Source organism: Equus quagga, chromosome 5 (assembly GCF_021613505.1).
Source record: "Equus quagga isolate Etosha38 chromosome 5, UCLA_HA_Equagga_1.0, whole genome shotgun sequence".
NCBI classification, from domain to species: Eukaryota; Metazoa; Chordata; class Mammalia; order Perissodactyla; family Equidae; genus Equus; species Equus quagga.
The window spans coordinates 77,796,846-77,821,044 of record NC_060271.1 but is presented as its reverse complement, the minus strand read 5'-3'; the positions used below and the strand labels follow the sequence as shown (position 1 = coordinate 77,821,044).

The 24,199-nt window shown below is 37.4% G+C and overlaps 1 protein-coding gene across 7 annotated transcripts in view; it reads left to right on the top strand.

Moving 5' to 3' along the window:
* Positions 1 to 24,199, top strand: part of ALMS1 (ALMS1 centrosome and basal body associated protein) — a 244,752-nt gene that overhangs the window by 23,891 nt on the left and 196,662 nt on the right. For 4 of the 7 annotated variants that reach the window (XR_006888598.1, XR_006888599.1, XM_046660991.1 and 1 more), the window contains exons 3-7: positions 9,466 to 9,661; positions 13,061 to 13,178; positions 14,551 to 16,325; positions 16,580 to 16,698; positions 16,796 to 16,945. Coding sequence is in view for 5 of the 7 variants with exons in the window: in XM_046660991.1 (XP_046516947.1) it covers positions 9,466 to 9,661; positions 13,061 to 13,178; positions 14,551 to 16,325; positions 16,580 to 16,698; positions 16,796 to 16,945 (2,358 nt within the window). In the remaining 2 variants the exon portion in view is untranslated. Of the gene's footprint in view, positions 1 to 7,260; positions 7,297 to 9,465; positions 9,662 to 13,060; positions 13,179 to 14,550; positions 16,326 to 16,579; positions 16,699 to 16,795; positions 16,946 to 24,199 lie in introns of those variants that run through there. The other 3 variants (XM_046660994.1, XM_046660993.1, XM_046660995.1) reach the window with 3 other exon arrangements.

Here is a 24,199-nt window from a genome sequence, read left to right as displayed (position 1 = left end):
CACATGACTATATTATATGTTGTAGAGAGTTGGCTCATGTGATTATAGAGGCTGAGAATTCCCAAGATCTTCAATTTCGAGACCCAGATCAGCTATTAGTATAGTTCCAGTCCGAATGCGAAGGCCTGAGAACCAGAAGAACTGATGGTAGAAGTTCTAGTCTGAGTCTGAAGGCCCAAGGACCAGGCCAGCTGATGGTGTAAGTTCCACTATGAGTCTGAGTCCAAAGGCAGGAGAAGACCGTCAGGCAGAGAGCAAATTCTGTCTTGTTCAGCCTTTTGTTCTATTCAGACCTTTAATGGATTGCATGAGGCCTGCCTGCGTTGGGGAGGGCAATCTGCTTTACTCAGTCTGTGGATTAAATGTTAATCTCATCCAGACACACACTCACAAACACACACAGAATGATGTTTAACCAAATTTCTGGGAAGCCCGTGGCCCAGCCAAGTTGACACATAAACTTAACCATCAAAACTAGATTCTCATGTCTGCTTCTGTGTTTAGTCCATTGGGATGTATTGTTTTCATATCCGCTTTCCTGTAGTACCTTTAATTTCCTCTAAATTGCAATGATTATCCATTAGGTGCAAGATATGGAGGAAGGAGATTTGCAAACACCAAGGAAAAGGAGTTAAGAGAAACCCTGATGAAAGCACAGTACTCTGGAGTCATTAAATGGAAGGGGGATTGTTATGGGTTTAATTGTGTCCCCCAAATGATGTGTTGAAGTCCTAGTTCCCAATACGTCACAATGTGATCTTATTTGGAAATAGAGTGAATGCAGATATAATTATTCAGGTTAAGATGAGATCATACTGGAGTAGAGTTGACCCTTAACCCAATGTGACTAGTATTTTTGTGAGAGGAGAACACCATGTGAAGAGAGAAACACACAGGAAGAAGGCAGCCATGTGAAGTCAGAGGCAGAGATTGGAGGTGTGCTCCCACAAGCCAAGGAATGCCTGGGGCTACCAGGAGGTAGAAGAGGTTAGGAAGGATCCTCCCCTGGAGGCTTTGGATGGAGCGTGGCCCTGCCAGCACCTTGATTTCAAACTTCTAGGCTCCAGAATTGTGAGAAAATAAATTTCTGTTGTTTTAAGCCCCGATTTGTGTAACTTTGTTATGGCAACCCTAAGAAGCAAATACAAGGATATGTCCCTAAATAACTTAATATTCCCTGAGGGCTTATTTATGATAGAGCACAGTCCAAAAATGGGTGTCTTCTCTTTGTCCCTGTCTTATGAAGTATAAACCATGGATGGATCCTGTAGCTCTTTATTTCTGCCTTTATGCCTGGGTTCCTCAGAATAGCTGGAACATGCCACTTTCTAATTCTCTCCCCTCTTTTCTCCTTCTGGTTATTGTGTTCATTGATCCTTGTTGCTGTCATCTGAGTTACCTCTCTTTATTCATTGAAAACTGTAGTTCTTGCTACATAGTCCTCTTTTAGTTTCTTTCACTTCAGTTTCACTTACCCATCCAGTGCCTGAAACTCTTGCATCTTTAACCTGCAGAGATCTTTTCCTCCACTCCTCCTCCCAACCTTTGCCTGCCCCTACTTGGTTACTGGGTTACTCATCCCATGGTCATAGTGTAGACCTTGTCATCTCCAGCAGCTCGGGTACAAATGTCTCATCCTTTCTTTCCCTCCAGCTACTGCCCCATTTAATATTGTACACCTGTTAAGTAAAATTTTTAAGAGTTGTGTACATTTTCTGTCTCCGTTCCTGCTGTCCTACCTTCATTTTTTTAAAGTCAGATTTATTGAGATATAATTTAAATACAGCAAAATTCACACTTTTAGGTATACAGGTTGATGAGCTTTGACAAATATATGCAGTCATATATTTGAGATGAACTATCACATTTGAGATGAACAAAATTGCCATCATCCCCAAAAAGTTCCCTTCTGCCTCTTTGTAGTCAGTCATCTCCCTCATCCTTAATTCCTGGCAACCACTGATCTGATTTCTGTTCCTGTAGACTTTTGAGATTCATTCATGTTGTTGCATGAATCAGTAATTTGTTTTTTCTAAATTTTTTATTGCTGAATTGTATTCCACTCATATGTAGGTTTTTAGGTGGACAAATGGTTTCATTTCTCTTGGGTAAATACCTAGGAATGGGATTGTTGGCTCATACATTAACTGTATGTTTAATGTTATAAGAAAGCACCAAACTGTTTTAAAGTGGCTGTCCCATTTTGCATTACCCACAATGTATGAGAGTTCTAGTTGCTTTGCATTCCTGCCAGCTCTTTTTTTTAAAAAAAAGATTTTATTTTTCCTTTTTCTCCCCAAAGCGCCCCGAATACACAGTTGTATATTTTTAGTTGTGGGTCCTTCTGGTTGTGGCATGTGGGATGCTGCCTCAGCATGGCTTGGTGAGCAGTGCCATGTCCGTGCCCATGATCTGAACTGTCGACTGCGCAAGTGGAGTGTGCGAACTTAACCACTTGGCCGTGGGGCCGACCCCCCTGCCAGCTCTTGATATTGTCAGTTTTTTTGGTTTTTGTTTTGGACATTTTAGCCTATAGGTCTATTATGGTGTCTCATTGTGGTTTTAATGTGTGTTTTCCTAAAGACTAATGATATTGTACATCTTTTTGTACAATATGTCATCCATATTTGTTCTTTTTTTTTTTGGAGGAAGATTAGCCCTGAGCTAACTGCTGCCAACCCTCCTCTTTTTGCTGAGGAAGGCTGGCCCTGAGCTAACATCCGTGCCCGTCTTCCTCTACTTTATATGTGGGACGCCTACCACAGCATGACTTGCCACGCGGTGCCATGTCTGCACCTGCGATCCGAACCGGCGAACCCTGGGCCACCAAAGTGGAAAGTGCAAACTTAACCACTGTGCCACCGGGCCAGCCCCCGTGTTTATTCTTTAGTGAAGGATCTGTTTAAATCTCTTCCCCATTTTTTAAGACTGATTTGTCCCATTTATTGAATTTTGAGAGTTCTTTATTGTAGATGCAAGTGCTTTATCAAATCTGTGTTTTGCAAATATTTTCTCCCAGTCTATACTTTTTCTTTGAATTCTCTTATCTGTCTTTTGAAGAACAGAAGTTTTAATTTGGTGAAGTTGGTTGTACTTCTTGTGTCCCATCTGAGAAATGTTGGCCTAATCCTAGGTCACAAAGTTTCTCTCATATTTTTTTCTTGAACAGGATTTCTTGACCTTGACACTTTTAACATTTTGTGCTAGATAACTCTTTATTGTATGGGGCTGTCCCGTGTATTATAAGATGTTTAGCAGCATCCTTAGCCTTTGCCCACTAGATATCAGTAATATTCCCCCATGCTGTAACCATCAAAAATGTCTGTAAACATTGCCAAATGTCCCATGATTAAGGGAAGAGGAGGTGTCAAAATCTTTCCTAGTGAGAACCACCTTTTCTGAAGTTTTATAGTTTTAGCTTTCACTTTTATATATGAACCATTTTGAGTTGGTTTGGCATATGGTGTGACGTAAGGGTCCAGCTCCGTTTTCTTAGATATAAATAAATATCTAATTGTTATTCTAACACCATTTGCTGAAAATACTGTCTTTTTCTCCAGTGAATTTCTTGGCTTCTTTATCAAAAATGGACTGACCGTATATGTGGGGATCTATTTCTGGACTCCTCATTTCATTGGTTTATATATCTATCCACATGCCAATACTACGCTCTTAATTACTGTACTGCCTTGAAATCAGGTAGAGTGAGTTCTCCCACTTGGTTTCTCTTTTTAAAAATGGTTTTATTTATGTTAGGTTATTTGAATTTCTATATAAATTTTAGAATCAGCTTACCAATTTCTATTTAAAAAGCTTTCTGTCATTTTGGTTAAGATTGTCTTGAGTCTATAAATCAATTTGGAGAGAACTGACATCTTAACAACATTGAGTTCTCTAACCCACAAGCACAGCAGTTCTTTCACTTTTATTTGGATCTTTTTTTTTTTTGCTGAGAAAGATTCACCCTGAGCTAGCATGCGTTGCCAATCCTCTGTTTTTGCTTGAAGAAGATCAGCCCTGAGCTAACATCTGTGCCAATCCTCCTCTATTTTTTTGTATGTGAGATACCTCCAAAGTGCAGTTGGTGAGTGGAGTAGGTCCACACCCAGGATCTGAACTGGTGAACCTGGGCCACCACGGAACTTTAACAAGTTGGCCAGGGGACCTGGACCAGGTCTTTAATTTCTTTATCAATGTTTTGTTGTCTTCAGCATACCAAACTTAACACGTTTTTGTTAGACTTACTGGTGTCTTTAAAAATTTCAATTTCCTATTGTTCATTAATGAAGATCAAGGCTGCCTCAGGGAGAGATGCCCAAGGCATCCTGCCCTACGTACTGATCTATATCATCTTCCGGGAAGCACAGGATGTCCTGACCTAATGTGACTTGATTCCTATCCAAAGTTATAGGACCACGCAATAACCAGACCCCACCTGCACTGATACCATTTTAACGATTTTTTTCATGATTTTTCCTTTGTCTTGTAAAGAGAACTTACATACCTATGCCTTATAAATTTAGCCCTGCCCTCAACCCATGGCAGCTCTTCGCTGCCCGGGGGTCCTGTCCCCATGCTGCTCCATGCTATTCTCTGAATAAAGGAGCACTACTACCATACCTTGAGAGTCCAAGAAATCTTTCTTTTGATTCCTTGGCTCACCAAGCCCACATCATTCATCACAAGTATATAGAAATATGATTGACTTTTTTTGTTGACCTTGTGTCCTATGACCTTGCTAATCTCATTTACTAGTTCTGGTACTAGCTCTTGTGTAGATTCTTTAGGACTTCCTATGTAGACAATCATATCAACTGTATATGTTTTTTTAATATATATATCTTATATCACTGGCTAGGATCTACTTATGCTTCTCCTTGATCTACTTTGTGTTCTGACCTCAACTCTGTGAAAGCAAGTGTCACCAATAACATTTATATAGCTGAATACAGTGAACACTTTCCTGTCCTCATCTTAGGTGTGTAGGGGAGGAAGACATTTCCTCTACCCTCTCTGGGTTCGTCTGGCTGGAGAACGAAGTAAATTCACATGAGACAGAATAGCAGGAGAAAATTAAACAAAGCTTTATAACAGGTATCCATGGGAGAGGTCAGGCAAGCTGAGCAACTCGCCAAAATGGCTGAAGCCCCCACCTTAAATATCATATCCAGCTAAAGACAAAGGAGGATGTTGGGGGTGGGGATAGTCAGTTACAGGAGGTTACCAGAAACAGGAATAAGATTATTATGCAGATTTAAGACCTTGCCTTTGGTATTGATTAAGAGTTTCTAGAGATAAGGTCATCCCCCTCTTCCTGATACAGAGAGGGAGGCACCTTTACAGATGGAGATTTCCTTTACAATGTAAATGTTTCCTAACAAAGGGTAAGCAAGTTCCACTCCTCAGAGCCTCCTTCCCTGTCCCAGCTTATCTAAAGCAACAAGCTCCAAATAATCCTCATGCCAAAGAGACGTATCTTGGCATGGCCAAGACCAGTCCCCCGCAGGTGCAATAAATAGCGTTTGACACTGCTAACCATTGCATAACTTCTTAAAATTATTTTCTTTCTTGGCTTCTCCTGGTTTTCTTTCTATTCCTCTGGCTATTCTCTCTCAGTTTCCTTTGCTGCTTTTTCTTCCCCTGTTAAACCTTGAAATCAAAGGTTATAAGCTGTGGACCTGAATATGGCCAAAATGTGGTTTGCAGGAAAAAAAAAATTTGGAAGAAGGTTTTAAAAATTTTGAAACAGAACACTTTAAAGTGTGCACGTAGTGCATAGCTGGCCACAGGTCTCAGTAATCTCTAATTCCAGGCAGATTTACTCATTTCTGTTACCTTCCTAACCCTATATACATTTGAATTTTTGAGTTCTGCTTGAAATGTTGGAATGTTTTGGTTCTCATCTAGATTCAGGGCTTTACTGTATACTTAAAAATCCCAAATTTATATCTCCAACTTTTACTTCTCAAAATTTGTTTGTATTTATTCAGCTGTTTATTTGTCATCCCTACTCACATCTGTCAAAATATTTAGAGATTTGAGGGCCTTTTTGTATTGATTGAAAAGGTGTAACACAAGGAATCATGTGTGATAGAAACATAGCAACAAAATATGCAGAAAGAAAAGGAATGTTGAACAGAGATTTTTAAAAATTATATTTTATAATGGGAAATTATAAGAGTATGTTTGCATGGGGAGAGGAATGATCCAGTAGAAAGGGAAAATGGATGAAGAGAAGTGGGAGAATCACATAGAGGAAGGACATCATTAAAAAAATGGAATGAGATGGGAAGGGCTTTGATAAGTAGACAGTTTTTTAAGTCACAAGATGGAACTCTGGGTAGATACTGGGATTATAGTCCTGGTGGTAGGAAGATAAGGAAGTTCCTCTCCTGCTATTCGCTTATTGAAGTAGGAGATGAGGTCATCAGTTGAAAATGAGGAAGGAGAGTTCAGTAGTCATTTTAGTAGTTAACTTGCCAGGAAATTATAGTAGGATTTCCAGGCAATGCTGAGTGCCCTTGAGATTTAATCTCATCATTTTAAAGGAAAACCAATCTGGGTGTGTGTTTTCTTTAGCAGTGTGCTGCTGCTTGGACTCAGACAAGGAGAAGTTTCAACCAGAACTGAGCTTTTGCTAGGCAAATAGGATTATGGGAGAAAAAGGCAAGAAAGTTGAAAATGTTTGCAAGGCAGTGATTATAAGGATGACTATGAACTCAGAATGGTAAAGAAGGATATACAGATAAGAAAAGAATTGTGAAAAGTGTAAATGTGATAGGATAGTTGTCTTCATAAGGTTAAAGAATTATTGCAATTGACGAGCTAGAGTAGAGTAAATGATCTGTGGAGGTCAGAGAATGGGCAGGAGAGCAAAAGGATACATCTCGTCTCTCATCAGTAGTGAGGAATAAACCATGGGACCACGCTCAAACCATGGTCAAGGGGGCTGAGAGATGAGTCAGGGCCTCAAGATCTGGCTGTAGTGAGAGTTACAAAATGAGTGGAATTCCCCTGGTTTAAAACCCTTCATTGGCCCATGGTCCCCTATAGAGTGGAGTCCTCTCAAAAGAAAAAAATTAAAATTAATCATTCTCATATTCCCTTTATTTTCAAGTATTAAAAACATAAAAAGCGTGTTTTTTTCTTTTTTCTTTTTGTGAGGAAGGTTGGCCCTGAGGTAACATCTATTGCCCATCTTCCTCTGTTTTATGTGGGATACCGTCACAGCGTGGCTTGATAAGCGGTGTGTAGTCCGCACCCAGGATCTGAACCTATGAATCCCGGGCCACTGAGGTGAAGTATGCGAATCTAACCACTATACCACCAGGCCAGACCCAAAAATCGTTTTCTCCATAGCAATTTGATTCTATAGGTTTGAGTAATTTATCCAGCATAGAAGGGACTGAGATATTTTGCAGTGTCAAAGGTCTACTGTTCTGTAATCCCATAAGCCATAGATGAATAGTATTAACATTTTAGAATACTTCTCTCCAATTTTTCTCTCTGTGTATATTTATGTAACTGATAATTAGGTAGTAGATAACTGCATATCTTTTTTTTTAACTTACTGAAAGAGCATTTGGTTAATGAATTTTAAATACTGGAAATAGCTCTTCAGAACAAAAGTCTTGTTTGAAAATGTTTGTGAAAATCTTTCTAAGTTGTAATACATCTTGTTTTTATGGATTTTGGGTCATTTGGGAATGAAATAAAAATCTGTATTGTCTTAAAAAACATTTGCATTGGTCAAGGAAGAGGAGTCCAGTAATAGACTATTTACAAATAATGAAAATCAGTATGTTATATATCTAAGCATGTAGGTTGCCATCAATATAATGCCATCTTCTCATTTTTTATTTAAATAAATAAATGTAAAACAAAATTGATTCCTTATTTAACCAAAGATTTTAGATAAAAAATGAAAAACTACAAGTAGAGGAAACATGGTAAAGAGAAAAACAGACATAATTAAGTTAGAAAATATAATAAAATTATTAAATTCAAAGTAGAAAAAATGGATACATTACTGGCAAATCGAGTCAAGAAAAAAAACCCTTAATGAAATAAACTTAATACAAACCTATCAAAGCTTATAGGGGTGGACTAGTACTACTAAGAAGGAAATTGAGAAAATTATAAAGTACCAGCTATCAAAGAGATTTCTAGACCTAATGGATTCACTGGTGAAATCTTTTATATTTTTAAGGAAAACTGAATTTCCTTGTATAAAAGAAATATAGATCAACTTGGAACAAGATTAGGAAGCAAAGCAAGGCTTTGTAAAATACTGATTATTCTTATTATGACTATATATGAGTGAAAATATTAAAGACTGTGTTAGCAAATATGATTAAAAGTCTGATCTACTGCTACCAAGTAAGAAATATGATGTTGCAATATAAAAAAATTTATTGCTATACTTTATCAGATTTAATTGTGAAAAAAAGATGCTATAATGTAGTTTGATCAGATTTAGTGCTCATTCCTAATCAAATAAAAATGAAAATAAAAATACTTGCATAGCATGATAGGAGGAATATTCTTAATTAATAACCAATGCTAAGTTTAAAAGGGAAATGCCTATAAAACTAGTTACCATTAGTATTTAATTCTACATTCCTTCTTAGTGTAGTCTGTGGATTGGTGCCAGTCCGTGAATTGCTTATAGTGGTCTGTCAAGAGAGAAGTACAAGAATTGAGAAGAAGTGTTTAGCAACTTTTATAGCAATTTGACAGTAATTTTGCTTTTTCTTTAGAACTAGAAATCAGACATTTGAGCTTGTGTTTTGTATTTTGGGCTTATATATATCTTAAATTTCATTTTTCTCATTATTTTTACCAGCTTATTTTTATTTATTACTTATTAATTTTTATTAGTATTTTAATAAAATATCAGTCTGTGATGAATTGGAAGTAGGAAAACTCATCTTTCCCAGAGATGTTTTGAGAAGCATTGCTCTGAGTCATGCCTGAGTTAAGAGTGAACATTTGGAAGAGACGAATGTATCACTATTCCATGGATGATATGATAATGTTATATAAAAGAGAAGAACCAAGAGTCCACTATAAACTAGTATAGTTTTAAGGATTTAGTAAAGTGGTCCCATGTAGACAATATTGTAGTGTTAGGTTTGGAAAATTTTTTTTGTTTTATTATAATCAAAATGTAAGATTTCATCATGTAGAACCAAATTTATTGTTTTAATGATGAGAACTAGCTGTTAAGGAATAGCAGAAATGCCAGTGATTCAACACATTAAAAGATGGGTAGTAATAAGAAGAGACCTAAAATGTAGTTAATATTGTGAAAAACAGAGAGCTTTCCTTTTTCCAAACTTTGATGAGAATGTCATCAAATAGGAAGCTATATGCTATGTGAGTGGACATTTTAATCTAAATGTTAATATGTATGATAACTCAGTTAATGATTTAGCATGTTTTCTTTCAAAATTATTGTTTTAGAGAACAGAATCTTGGCATTGTCTTCCTCAAGAAATGGACTCTTCCCACACCTTGGATACAACCCAGACAAGGTTTAATGTGGAAGAGGAAGGGACTGAAGTGACAGACTTCCCCTCTCTGGAGGAAGTTATATTGACTCAATCAGGAAATCAAGTTAAGGAACCTAACAGAGATTTCTTATGTTCTCCATTGCTAGGTAATGCCTCTTTATTTTTAACTAGTAGTAATACCTCACGTTTGTAAAATGCTTTTAGGGGACTGCAAGTCCTTCATCTGAATCCTTTCTTGAGTTGAGGAGCTCTGTAGAGCCATATTCAAAGTTAGTAGCTATTGACTAGTTTTCCACGCTGGCCAGCTGGTCTAGTCACATTAAATGTACAGTTGCCTCTGGTTTTCTCATGCCCTGTTACTCACTGAAGGCAGAAAGGCGATGGCTTCCTCTAGTGGGTGTCCTGAATTTGTGGAGTTTTTCTTGGGGTAAACCATATATTATCCTTCAACTACTTATCTCAGCAATGGAAACTCCATGATCCATAAAAAACAAACAAAAAACAAATGTTCATGCTTACCACACAAGAGTCTGAGAATTAGCTAAGTCGTATGTTATTATCCTCAATTTTCAGACCTAAAAATTGAGATAAAGAAGTTAATTGGCTTATTGAGGTAGATCTTACTTCTTTGCTCTGTTTAATATGGAACTGATTCATTTGCTATTTACAAAAGGTGAACTTTAAGTACCTTTCAAATCATCAAGGTGGAAGATAGAATTGCACTATTACTGCTACTTTGGATCATTGTACATATAGAAAAATGCTTAACCGATATGATAATTTCAGTTTTTTTATGCCTAAATCGTAATTCAGACAAATGTTATTTTGTTCTTCCTTTTGTTTTCTTCAGATTTTTTTTTTCCAAAAATTGAAAAAAATGCAACAACCACATTTTTTAGAATTAGCCTTTGTCAGGGGAATGGGATTCAGCCATGAAGTTGTTTTGTCACAGTTTTGTAGAGAAGCATGAATAGGAGTTAATTCAACAAGTTCTTTTCGAACATAAGCTAAAGCTATCCAAATCAAAATATTGGTGCCAGTGTATTCTATGATGTGGATCGTCAAAGTCAGTTTTGGTTTATAACTTTAGAATTTGTTTGTGGGGGGAAATGACTGTAATAGATGAAAGAGAAGACTTTGCTGTGGTATTTGAAGGGCTGTCATGCTCAAGAGGAAGCAACTTATTTTTCATTCCTTCATTTATTTAACAAATATCTAAGTGCCTATTATGTGTGTGATGCTAGGGATATATATATATGTATCTCGAAGAAAGCTACCTCTTCTTTTGGGAAGACAATCTAGTAAACAGAAAATAATAGTACCCTGGCGTGAGTATTATAATGGTCTAGAGCAGGGGTCTGCAACTATAGACCATAGGCCAAGGCCTGGTTTTGTACTGTCCATGAGCTAAGACTCATTTTCAAATTTTTAAAGGATTGTAAATACAAACAAAATGAAGAAGTATATATGACAGAGACCATAGGTGACGGACAAAGCCAAATATTTACTACTTGGTCTATAAAAAATGTTTGAGGTTAAAATAAAAATGTATAACTATAGGGAGGCTGTTTTCAACTTGATATAAGAAAGAACTTTCTAAAAGAGCCATTTAGTAGTGGAAAGGCTCTATAACGACAAAAAGAGAAGAGAGCTTTATGTCACTGCAAAATGTCAAGCAAAATTCTCTAATAGAAGAATTTCAGCATTTGGTAGGAGATTGTTCTATGTGGCTTCTAAAATGTTTTCTAATGTAAAGTTTTGTAACTCCAGCTTCCCATTTACTGTAGATAAAGTAGAACATTTTTAATTATTACAGCAGATCCCTGGATCTGATGGCCAGAGGACATTTCATTATTGCTGTTTTGTTCTGTGTGAATACAGTCATTGTTGGGTGCATTGGTCTCATCAGTGGCAAATGTGATGATGATTACTGGTGCCAGAACTGTTAGATATCTCAAAAAAGAGCGATCCAAGCCATCAACAGTTGTACAAATGTGAGGAAATGTGGATTTTTTGTTAAAAAACCGTCTTGAATCTTAGAGGGGTGAAGGACTTCTGTTAGGAAGGTTTAAGACTGAGTCTCTCAGCCAAGGCCAAAGAAGAACCTTACCAATTAGTCCTTGGTGTAAACGTTATTGTTATCTTTCAGTTTCTCATTTTTAATTAATTCATTCAGTAAATAAATGATTCCATTTTGAGTATCTACTATGTGTCGCAGATTCTTTGCTAGGCACTGATGGTACAGCTATGAATAAAGCAGACATAGAGTTGACAGTCTAGGTGGGAAGCAGATAGACCAAAGATTAAAAGAAGAGTGTGACAGTTAGGATAGGGAAGATGTGCAGTATTACAGGCATTCTGAAATCAAGGAAGTATACTGTAGCAACCGTGTTACATTCATATTGAAAGAACAATTTAGTTTTAGCAAAACGTTACCCATCCAGTTAAATTAATATTAAATAGAATTGGGTAGGAGAATTGGCTGTTGATTTTATAGTTTTGTTTCTATTAATAGTTAATTTTTTGTTTTGTAGTTATATAAAAGCTATAAGGAATAAGGAGTTTATACCTAGTCTGTACATATTTAAGGACATTATAATAAGAATTGTTTAAGTTTGCATTTAGGAATCCACAAGAATTTTTTTCCTTTACATCAGCAGTTCTCAGATGTTTTAGTTGCAGGATTCCTTTACACACTTTAAAATTACTGAGGACTCCAAAGAGCTTTTGTTTATGTCGGTTATTGGTATTTTTGCATCTTAGAAATTAAAACTGAGAAATTTAATACATATTTATGAACTCATTAAACAATAACTCCATTGCATGTTAACATAAATTACATATATTTTTTAGAAAAATAACTGTTTTCCAACACAAAAATATTTAGAAGAATAGCATTGTTTTACTTAAAAAAAAAAAATCCCTGTAATGTCTGACTTAATAGAAGACAGATTCTGATATCTGCTTCTGCATTCAATATGTTGCTGTATCATACGTGATATCGCTTCTGGAAAATTCCGCCATACCCTTGTGCGAGAATGAGAGTGAATAAGGAAAATGATATCTTAATATTATTTTTAATATAATTTTGAACCTAGGCACCTTCTGGGAGTGTCTTAGAGATGCCCAGGAGTTGGTGGACCACACTTTGATATAAGCTAGAAAGAAACACTCACACTAGTCAAGAACACTTGTTAGAGTGTTTGCGGTTCAGATGTCACTCTAGCAGTTAGCTCTTTGCATGTGGACAGATTACTTAATATTACTTAAGATTTGTAATCACGTTTCCTTGCCTATAAGATGGGCATAAAAATACCTATCTTTCAAGGTTGTCATGAGAATTAGGTGAAATATTGTATCTTAAGTACCTGGACCGTGTCAGGCTAGAAGTAAATGGTAGTTGCTGCTGCTCCTATTATATTATCATTCTAATGCTTGTAGAAGCTTCTAGATGGCAGCATATTTGGATCTTCAAAGTATTATGTGAGTAAGCTAAACAATTAATTTTCAGCATTCCCAATATTTTTATGTTTGAAACTTTGCAGTAATACAAGACAGCTTTGCTTCTCCCTATTTGCCTTTGCTGACATGTTTGGCACAAGATCAAGAGTTTGGGCCTGATTCCTTATTTCACCAAAGTGAACTAGATTTTGCACCTCTGAGGTAGGATGATTTATTTTTTTATTTGCATGTAACCTTTCTACTCTTTCTTTTCTTGTTCTGAGTTGTTATTAATATCTTCAGGCTAAGGTGAGACTCTGGGGTGGGGATTAGATACTCTCAGTACCTATCTGAAGGTAACAGGGCCGTAAGTGGAGACATGATGCATATTAATTTGATATGGTAACATATGTGTAAAAATGAGCCAGGTGATTGTAACTTATTTAAAAATAATTTATAATATAATCAAGCACTTCAGGTATATTTTAATTTAGAAGGCATACTGGATTTTCCTCCTATTCCCATCAGCCCACCCCCATTATGTAAAAAGCATTCATTTTATGGTCACTGACTTGTATGGCACTCCCATTTTGGTCAGCTGATATTTTTTTTTTCCTCCCCAAATGCCCCCAGTACATAATTGTATATTTTAGTTGTGGGTCCTTCTAGCTGTGGCATGTGGGATGCTGCCTCAACATGGCCTGACGAGCGATGCCATGTCCGTGCCCAGGATCCAAACCGGAGAAACCCTGAGCCGCCAAAGCAGAGCGTGCAAACTTAACCACCTAGCCATGGAGCCGGCCCCTGGTCAGCTGATATTGAATGAGCCTAGTTATCTCTCCTTATCTTATAGGAGGTGTGAATACGAAGTAACAAGATTTTTCTAACAGACATATCCAAATTAACAGTTATTCCAAATTAATGCCCTTAAAGTAGTCATAATGGGAGACAAGTCTGGAATTCTCCAAAATGTATTAGGAATTATCCAAGAATATAAGTGTTCTTTTAGGACTAAAAAAAGACACCTTAAATTAAAAGCTATAGATGTTTACACAGTGAACACCTCTGCCCTTCTGTTATGTGTTACTTTAAAATTACTTTTATCAAAAGTGTTCTGTACACATAGTCAACCAATGGGTTAGGTTATTGTTCTGTTTTGGGAGTAGATCACTTCTTAAGTGGCTTTCAAGAGCATCATAATTGACTAGTAAAAGAATTAATGAAGGTTAAATGAATATTAAATTATGATAGGTGATAAACATTTTAAATAAAGTTTGAATTTTTCATTTAAAGAATCATTTTTTGACAATATGAAAATATTCATGTTTTTTGGCAATACTGTTTTAGGAGAAGTCTAGGAAAATATCAGGGTCATAGGATAGTAATTCACCTTCTCTTTACAAAAAATTTGCTTTGTTCAGTCATTAGTCACCTTAAAGGAATTTGAAAGTAGAACTTTGTTTTTCAACACACTTTTCAAATAACCTCAATTTCAGTAACATATCAGTTTTGTATTTTTTCATGTTAGTATTTAAAGACATAAATGTTTTTAATATGTTATTTAATTTGTTTATTTTTAACTGTATATTTTCAGGGGAATTCCTGGTAAGTCTGAAGATACTGAATGGTTTTTTCGACCGTCGGAAGTTAGTGAAGCTTTATTCCAGGCAACCTCAGAAGTAGCTTCAGACTTAGTTAGCAGTTTCTTTAGTATATCTCAGCACCCACTTTTAGGTAGTACAGCTGTTGAATCTCAGCACACTTTTTTACCTCCTGAACAAGGGACTAAAGAAGAGACTATTTCATCTGATACAGTTGATGAACTGAAAACTCCCAAAGACTCTGATAGTTATGATGCTCTTTGTTCATATATGCCATGGAAGACACAACAAGTTGTACAGGAGCCAGAAACCAATTTAGCTGATAAAGGTCAAGTTTCTTTTTCAACTTCGTCTGATACAACTGATGAATACATAACTCCTAAAGGAAGTGACAGTTTTGAAGCTTCTTGTTCATATATTCAGCATTGGAAACAGGAAGTTTTACAGCAGTCAGAAAAATATTTAACCAGTAAGGACCATGATTCTTATTCAGATTCATCTGACACAATTGATAAAAATAAAATCCCTAAGGGAAGTGGCAGTTTTGGTGCCCCTTTTTCAGGTATGCTATGGAGCAAACAGGGAGCATCACACCATCCAGAAACATGTCTAATCAGTAAGGACTGTGTTTTTTTCCCATGTGAAGTTGCTCCTCATTTTAATAATAAAATATCATATTCTTTCTTGCGTTGTTCGTTGGAAAGAAGAGGAAAAGGGATCCCTTTGATGTCTGATAGTCATTATTTTGAGAGTGTTTATTTAAGGGCTTCAGCTGAGAATGAGGTGAAACAAAAGATGGATTCTTTAGAGGGTTGTGAAAGAAATGAAGGTCTGGGGAAAGAATTATCTCAATGTTTTGAACTAAAGGAAAATAGAAATACTTTAGTATTTTCAGAGGTGCGCCCCAGATCTTCAGAAATACAGTGTGTTGAGAATGTTATAGTTCTGGATAATTCTGTAACAATTTCAGAAGCACATATACTCTCCAGGGGACATGATACCTCTCAGATGGAGGCTTCTGGTGGTCCTCTTCAGACTACTAAATCTAACTTGGATGAGACTTCACAGCAACTGTACTTTCAAGAGGAAAGAAACCGAAAGGCAGCTTCTGCTTTTGGTGGAAAAAATCTTGATGCTACTAAAAATATAGCCTTTGAGGCAGTTATTGCCTCTATTGAACCTTCCAAGAAAGAGAGTACAGTAAATGAAATCCGAACTGCCATCAATAAATCTTTAACAAATGACAGAGAAGAAAGTGAACCAAAAAATGCAGATCTTTCCCTATTAAGTTATAATGATGAAAATTCTTTCTTTGATAAACTTAGTCCTCCATGCTGTCAATCTCCTCCTGGGGTATTTGAACCAGCAGCTTCAAAACCATTGTTCTATAAAAAAGATGATGATGGTAGCTCCCTGTACCGGCATCCTAATTTAAAATCGCTCCCCAATGTTTCTCAGGAAATGTTCATTAAGCCACTTTCTCTTATTCCAGAGCTTAAGTCATCTGCTTCTTTAAGTGAAAAATCTCACAGCCAGGCTGTTGGTCTTTGCAAAACACAGTCAGCTTTATTTCAGTGTGATATAGACAATGAACCGTTTCTTCCCAATGGAAAGATAAAGTCTGTTTCTGCTCTTGACCTTCTAGAGAAGGTAGGCTCTTCAAACATTATTTATCCAACGAAAGTGTCAACTTCAGATTCTTGGGTTTTACAAGATTTAAAGCAGCAAACCTTTGAAGAAGTTGCAGATTCCTCAAACTATATTTTGGGTAAGATTGTAAACTTTAGTAATGTCATTGTAGGTCCATCTGCAACTGTAGGAAGCAGCTTTTCAGTAAACTTGGTGGCATGTGATGCAAAGTCAAAGGTGCTTTACCAGTGACCAATAATGCATCATTAATTGTAGTCAGCCAAAAGACATTGCTGAAAGCTGATATAGGCCAAGGTGAAATTCCTCGGTCTATAGGAGCCAAGTCCAGTTTCACTATACATACAATTATGCAAAATGATTCCTATTTTGTAGAGGGCCTGCAGGGGAAGGCTGAATCTGACATCTGTACTCTGGATGATGATACTGAATGCTGTAGCCTAGATGAAAATGCTGTTGTATGCAGTGAAAGAGTTGCTGAACTAGAAAGAGAGGTGAGACATAATAAAATGATAGTTGGGGGGAAACACGGTCTTTTCCAGTATTGTTGCAGGAAATGGTATTGTTATTTTGCTTTTTACTATTTCCCAGATATGTGACCAAGGTGACTTGACTGGTGAGCGCATTGAGCTAGCAGGTTTAGAAAATTTGTTTGATGATCTAGAGATTTGTGACAGCTCCCTGCACTGGCAATCTACTTTACAACTACCATCTGAGGAAGAGAGCAATTTTGAAGAGCCTGTAAGTTTTTCTATTTGACATTTCTTATGGGCTAGGGAGAGAAGTATTTTAGCTGAAAAATGGGGATGAAAGCAAAGGGACCGTTTATCTCCTCCAGTACCAGCTTGTGACTTGTGCTCTGGTCTTCATTTGATATCTAGAAATATGCTCCATTAATTTCTTAGAGATTGGCATAAAAGAAATGTTTGTGTTTTGTAGACTGTAAGACTTAGTGAGTTCTATAGTGTCTTGGAAAAGGCCATCCTCTGGAGCTCCCAGACCTTTCATCTTGAGGCATCCTGACTCTTCCAAGTTGTGCCAGCAAGAACTTTTGGGACAGTGTTAAGATTAGACTTATTCAGGGAGGCATTGAATTGTACTTTTTTCCCTTCTGGCCTTCCATGTACAAGCCTTGGAATAGGCCCTGGAAGTATTCAAGTGTTTCTGTTTAGAAGCTCCTGAAAGATGTGACTTCAGAGGTCTCTTGAAAGTTACAAGAACCAGTGTTTCCCCAGGAAGGATATTGAGGTGCTTAATGTCCAAACTAGTCAGTGTCCCCAAAGGGAACTAACTATCCCCTTCCCGAATGAGCAACATACCATGTATATATACATTCCCTCCATCTGTCTATTTATATCATTATCGTGTGTGTGTGTGTGTGTGTGTGTGTGTGTGTGTACTAGAAAATGGTAACTTTGGGGTGTTATAAAAAGTCTATGTCAATGTTTCTTTATTACAAGTCTTCATTTTCTTGGATCCTTGGAACCCTTGGCTTTAACATTTCTCTGGTCCCACTGCCTATCCTCTTTTATCTGATACTGCCAGCTTCAGCTGCAGTCCCACTTCCTTTTAATATATCCTTATATCCTGTTAGTCATTAAATACAGGTAGATAATATGCGTGGTGTACTTTGTGTTACTTTCCTTTTCCTATTTTCTTTTTCTTTTTTTTTTAATTTTTATTTTTTTCGGATGTACATATTTCAAATTCTGTGTACATTACATCATGTTCACCACCCGAACACTAATTATAGTGCATCCCCTCACATGTGACCCTAATCACCCATTTTGCCCTCCCCCCTCCCCCCTTCCCCAATGGTAACCACCAGTCCAATCTCCAATGCTATGTTTTTTTTTTATTAAGGTTATGAACGTTAACATCCTTGTGAAATTACAGTTGTACGTCATTATTAGTCATGTTGTAGGTACACCACTTCACCCCTAGTGCCCTCCCCCCACCCCCCTTTCCCCTGGTAACCACCAATCAGTTCTCTTTGTCCATATGTTAACTACCACCTATGAGTGGAGTCATACAGAGTTCGTCTTTCTCTGTCTGGCTTATTTCATTCAACATAATACCCTCAAGGTCTATCCATGTTGTTGTGAATGGGACGACTTTATCCTTTTTTATGGCTGAGTAGTATTCCATTGTATATATATATACCACATCTTCTTTATCCAATCATCAGTTGCTGGGCACTTAGGTTGGTTCCCTGACTTGGCTATTGTGAATAATGCTGCGATGAACATAGGGGTGCATGGAACTTTTGGAATTGCTGATTTCAGGTTCTTAGGATAGATACCCAGTAGTGGGATGGCTGGGTCATAAGGTATTTCTATTCTTAACTTCTTGAGGAATCTCCATACTGTTTTCCATAGTGGCTGCACCAGTTTGCATTCCCACCAACAGTGTATGAGGGTTCCCTTTTCTCCACAGCCTCTCCAACATTTGTCACTCTTGGTTTTGGATATTTTTGCCATTCTAACAGGTGTGAGGTGATATCTTAGTGTAGTTTTGATTTGCATTTCCCTGATGATTAGTGATGATGAGCATCTTTTCATGTGTCTATTGGCCATCCGTATATCTTCTTTGGAGAAATGTCTGTTCATGTCCCCTGCCCATTTTGTAATTGGGTTATTTGATTTTTTATTGTTGAGTTGTGTGAGTTCTTTGTATATTATGGAGATTAACCCTTTGTCGGATAAATAACTTGTGGATATTTTTTCCCAATTAGTGGGCTGTTTTTATGTTTCAATCCTGTCTTCCCTTGCCTTGAAGAAGCTCTTTAGTCTGATGAAGTCCCGTTTGTTTATTCTTTCTATTGTTTCCCTCATGTGAGGGGTTATGGTGTCCGAAAAGATTCTTTTGAAGCTGATGTCAAAGAGTGTGCTGCCGATATTCTCTTCTAGCAGACTTATTGTTTCAGGCCTAATCTTTAGGTCTTTGATCCATTTTGAGTTTATTTTAGTAAATGGTGAAAAAGAATGGTCAATTTTCATTGTTTTACATGTGGCTTTCCAGTTTTCCTAGCACCATTTGTTGAAAAGACTTTCTTTTCTCCATTGTATCCCCTCAGCTCCTTTGTCGAAGATTAGCTGTCCATAGATGTGTGGTTTTATTTCTGGGCTTTCAATTCTGTTCCATTGATCTGTGCACCTGCTTTTGTACCAGTACCATGCTGTTTTTATTACTGTAGCTTTGTAGTACGTTTTGAAGTCAGGGATGGTGATGCCTCCAGCTGTGTTCTTTTTTCTCAGGATTGCTTTAGCAATTCGGGGTCTTTTGTTGCCCCATATGAATTTTAGGATTCTTTGTTCGATTTTTGTAAAGAATGTCATTGGGATTCTGATTGGGATGGCATTGAATCTGTAGATTGCTTTAGGTAGTATGGACATTTTAACTATGTTTATTCTTCCAGTCCATGTGCATGGAATGTCTTTCCATCTCTTTATGTTGTCATCCATTTCTTTCAGAAAAGCCTTGTAATTTTCATCGTATAGGTCTTTCACTTCCTTAGTTAAATTCACCCGGAGGTATTTTATTCTTTTTGTTGCGATTGTGAATGGTATTGTGTTCTTGAGTTTTTTTTTTTCAGTTCGTTATTAGAGTATAGAAATGCTACTGATTTATGTAAATTGATTTTATACCCTGCACCTTTCTGTAGTTGTTGATTACTTCTGAAAGTTTTCCAATGGATTCTTTGGGGTTTTCTATATATAAGATCATGTCGTCTGCAAACAGTGAGAGTTGAACTTCTTTTCCCCCATTTGGATTCCTTTTATTCCTTTTTCTTGCCTGTTTGCTCTGGCCAGGACCTCCAGAACTATGTTAAATAAGAGTGGTGATAGAGGGCATCCTTGTCTGCTTCCCGTTCTCATGGGGATGGCGCTCAGTTCTTGCCCACTGAGTATGATGTTGGCTCTGGGTTTGTCATATATGGCCTTTATTATGTTGAGGTAGTTCCCTTCTATCCCCATTTTGTTCAGAGTTTTTATCATAAATGGCTGTTGGATCTTGTCAAATGCTTTCTCTGCATCTATTGAGCTGATCATGTGGTTTTTATTCCTCAGTTTGTTGATGTGGTGTATCATGTTGATTGATTTGGGGATGTTGAACCATCCCTGTGTCCCTGGTATGAATCCCACCTGATCATGCTGTATTATCCTTTTGATGAATTGCTGTATTCGGGTTGCCAAAATTTTGTTGAGAATTTTTGCATCTATGTTCATCAGCGATATTGGCCTGTAGTTCTCCTTTTTCGTGCTGTCCTTGTCAGGTTTTGGTATCAGCGTGATGTTGGCCTCATAGAATGTGTTGGGAAGTGTTCCATCCTCCCTAATTTTTTGGAATAGCTTGAAAAGGATAGGTATTAAATCCTCTCTGAAAGTTTGGTAGAATTCCCCAGGAAAGCCATCTGGTCCTGGGGATTTATTCTTTGGGATGCTTTTGATGGCTGTTTCTATCTCTTTCCTTGTGATTGGTCTGTTCAAATTGTCTACTTCTTCTTGAGTGAGTTTTGGGAGATTGTAGGAGTCCAAGAATTTATCCATTTCCTCTAGGTTATCCATTTTGCTGGCATATAGTTTTTTGTAGTATTCTCTTATAATCCGTTGTATTTCTGTGGAGTCTGTTGTTATTTCTCCTCTTCCATTTCTGATTTTGTTTACTTGAGCTTTCTCTCTTTTTTTCTTTGTAAGTCTGGCTAGGGGTTTGTCAATTTTATTTATCTTCTCAAAGAACCAGCTCTTTGTTTCATTGATCCTTTCTACTGCCTTTTTTGTTTCAATAGCATTTATTTCTGCTCTGATTTTTATTATTTCTCTCTTTCTCCTGACTTTGGGCTTTGTTTGTTCTTCTTTCTCTAATTTGGTTATGTGTACTTTAAGATTGCTGATTTGGGATTTTTCTTGTTAAGATGTGCCTGAGTTGTGATGAATTTTTCCTCTTAATACAGCTTTTGCTGCATCCTCATATGACTTGGTATGGCATGTTATCATTTTCATTTGCCTCCAGGTATTTTTTGATTTCTTCCTTAATTTCTTCAATGATCCATTGCTTGTTCAATAGCATATTGTTTAGTCTCCACATCCTTGTGCCTTTCTCAGCTTTTTTCTTGTAATTAATTTCTAGCTTTACAGCATTATGATCCGAGAAGATGCTTGTTATTATTTCAATTTTTTTTCAAATTTGTAGAGGCTCTCCTTGTTTCCCAACACATGGTCTATCCTTGAGAATGTTCCATGCGTGCTTGAGAAGAATGTGTATTCTGCTGTTTTTGGATGAAGTGTTCTATATAGGTCTGTTAAGTCCAAGTGTTTTAGCTTTTCGTTTAGCTCCACTGTTTCTTTGTTGATTTTCTGTCTCGATGATTTGTCCACTGATGTGAGTGGGGTGTTGAGGTCCCCTACTATTATTGTGTTATTTTTGATATCCTCTTTTAGGTTTGTTAATAGTTGCTTTATGAGCTTTGGTGCTCCTGTGTTGGGTGCATAGATATTTATAAGCGTTATTTCTTCTTGATGAAGTGTCCCTTTGATCATTATATATTGGCCCTCTCTGTCTCTCTTTACCTGCCTTATCTTGAAGTCTGTTTTGTCTGATAGAAGTATTGCAACACCTGCTTTCTTTTGTTTGCTATTAGCTTGGAGCATTGTCTTCCACACTTTCACTCTGAGCCTGTGTTTGTCCTTGGACGTGAGGTGTGTTTCCTGGAGGCGACAAATTGTTGGATCTTGTTCCTTAATCCATTTTGCCACTCTGTTTCTTTTTATTGGAGAGTTCAATCCGTTTACATTGAGGGTGAGTATTGATGAATGAGGGCTTAATGCTGTCATTCTGTTGCTTGTTTTCTGGTTTTCCTGTGTTTCCTTTGTTTCTCGTCCTGTGTGTTTTAGCCTACCCATTGACTTCTGCAATTTCGTATGCTGGGTTTCTTAGACTTTTCCCTATTTGTGTTTTGTGTCTGTGTTCTGTTTTTTAGTTTAGTGGCTATCCTGAAGTTTGTATTCAGAATCTCATGTATAACATAGTCCATTTTCTGGTGGTCTCTTACTTCCTTAGCCTAGACTGTTTCAGTCCCTTTCCTCCTCCCCTCCTAAATTATTATTTTCATCTCTTATTCCAACTTGTGTTGTGAGTTTGTGGTTAGAATGATAAGATTGTCTCTGCTTTTGTGATTTCCTTCCCTTTATCCTAATGCTATAGTTGAATATTTGCTATCCTATTCAGATTCTATCTATTTGTCTCCCTACTCTGTGTTTTGTGACCCCTTACTCCCTTTTTTTCTTTTTTCAGGTATGAGAGCTTTCTTGAGGATATCTTGTAGTGGAGGTCGTGAGACTACGAAGTCCCTCAGCTTTTGTTTGTCTGGAAAAGATTTAATTTCTCCCTCATATCTGAAGGATATTTTTGCTGGATAGAGTATTCTTGGCAGAAGATTTTAATCCTTTAAAGTTTTGAATATGTCACTCTAATCTCCCCTAGCTTGTACGGTTTCTGTAGAGAAATCCACTGAAAGTCTGCTGGGGGTTCCTTTGTAGGTTAGTTTCTTCTGTCTTGCTGCCCTGAGTATTCTTTCTTTGTCCTTCATTTTTGCCATTTTTACTACTATGTGCCTTGCAGTATGTCTTTTTACATTGAAAAATGTAGGAGAGCTGAAAGCTTCCTCCACACACATTTCTCTCTCAATCCCTAGATTTGGGAAGTTCTCCTCTATTATTTCGTTGAACACACTTTCTCCTCCATTTTCCTTTTCCATGCCCTCAGGAATTCCGATGATTCTTAAGTTGCGTTTTCTCATTGAGTCAGCTTTTTCTCTGTGATTTTCTTCAGTTTTTTTAATTCTTAGTTCTCTTTCTTCCTCTGTCTGGAGCCATTCAGCCTGTCTATCTTCGATTATGCTAATTTTCCCCTCTATGCTGTCTACACAGGCATTCAGTGAATCCGCATTCTGTTTTATCTGATCCATTGTATTTTTCATCTCTAGCATTTCTAATTGATTCTTCTTTACAATTTCAATCTCTTTTGTGAAGTAACTCCAGAACTCGTTGACTTGTGTCTCTATATTTCCCTTTACCTCATTGAATATTTTGAGGATAGCCATTTTGAACTCCTCTTCACTTAGTTTAGCCATTTCCAAGCCCTCAGGACCTACTTCTGTATTTTTATTGTTTTCCTTTTGGACTGGAGCTTTTATAAATTGCTGGATGGTAGAGCAGCGGTTTTTGCACATGATTCTATTACTCGGCTGCAATTACAGCCTGTCGCCACTAGATGGGGGTCGAGAGGCTTGTTTTCTGAGCCCTGCACCTGCAACCAAGATGGCGGCACCCAGCGTGGGTTGGGGGAGGAGGGGCACTTTCACTTGCGTGACCTGTATTGGTTCAGATCTGACTTTCTGGTCTCCTGAGGCCCTGGCTTGCTGGGGCTCCCCCGCGGGAAAGCTTTCCCCTGTTGGAGGGTTTCTGCTGCACGGGTGGTGGGCGTCCTGGACTATCCCCCATGCTTGGCCCCTCCCCCACTCCTTCCTGCACCCGTGGCAGGGATCCCAGTCCTTAGGGGAGAGAGCAAAGTTTTCTCCTACCCCCGTTCCAGATCCTCCCAGGCCGGCTGCAGTCTCTCTGCCTTCCGTCATTTGGCTGCTGTGGGTCTCTGACGATTTCTGTTATTAAGATTGTTTTTTTGGTTGGAAAGCGTTTGTTCTTTTTGGTTGTACTTTCGAGGGGAGAGAGTCCCAGGTGAGCTCATGCCGCCATGTTGCTGACCTCTTTTCCTATTTTCTGTTGAGTAAGATTAGTACGTCATTGGAAAGCTATTAGTTTAGGTTGGAACCATATTTAGACCTTTAGTTTCAGGCAATTGATAAGAGAAAATGAACAGATATTGTGATGAACTTTTCCTCCTTATTATAATTGAATTTATAGAAATTTTTAATAGAACTGTTAGGTTCATTTTATTTTCTTCAACATTGTAAAGTAAGCACTATTTAATTCTAAT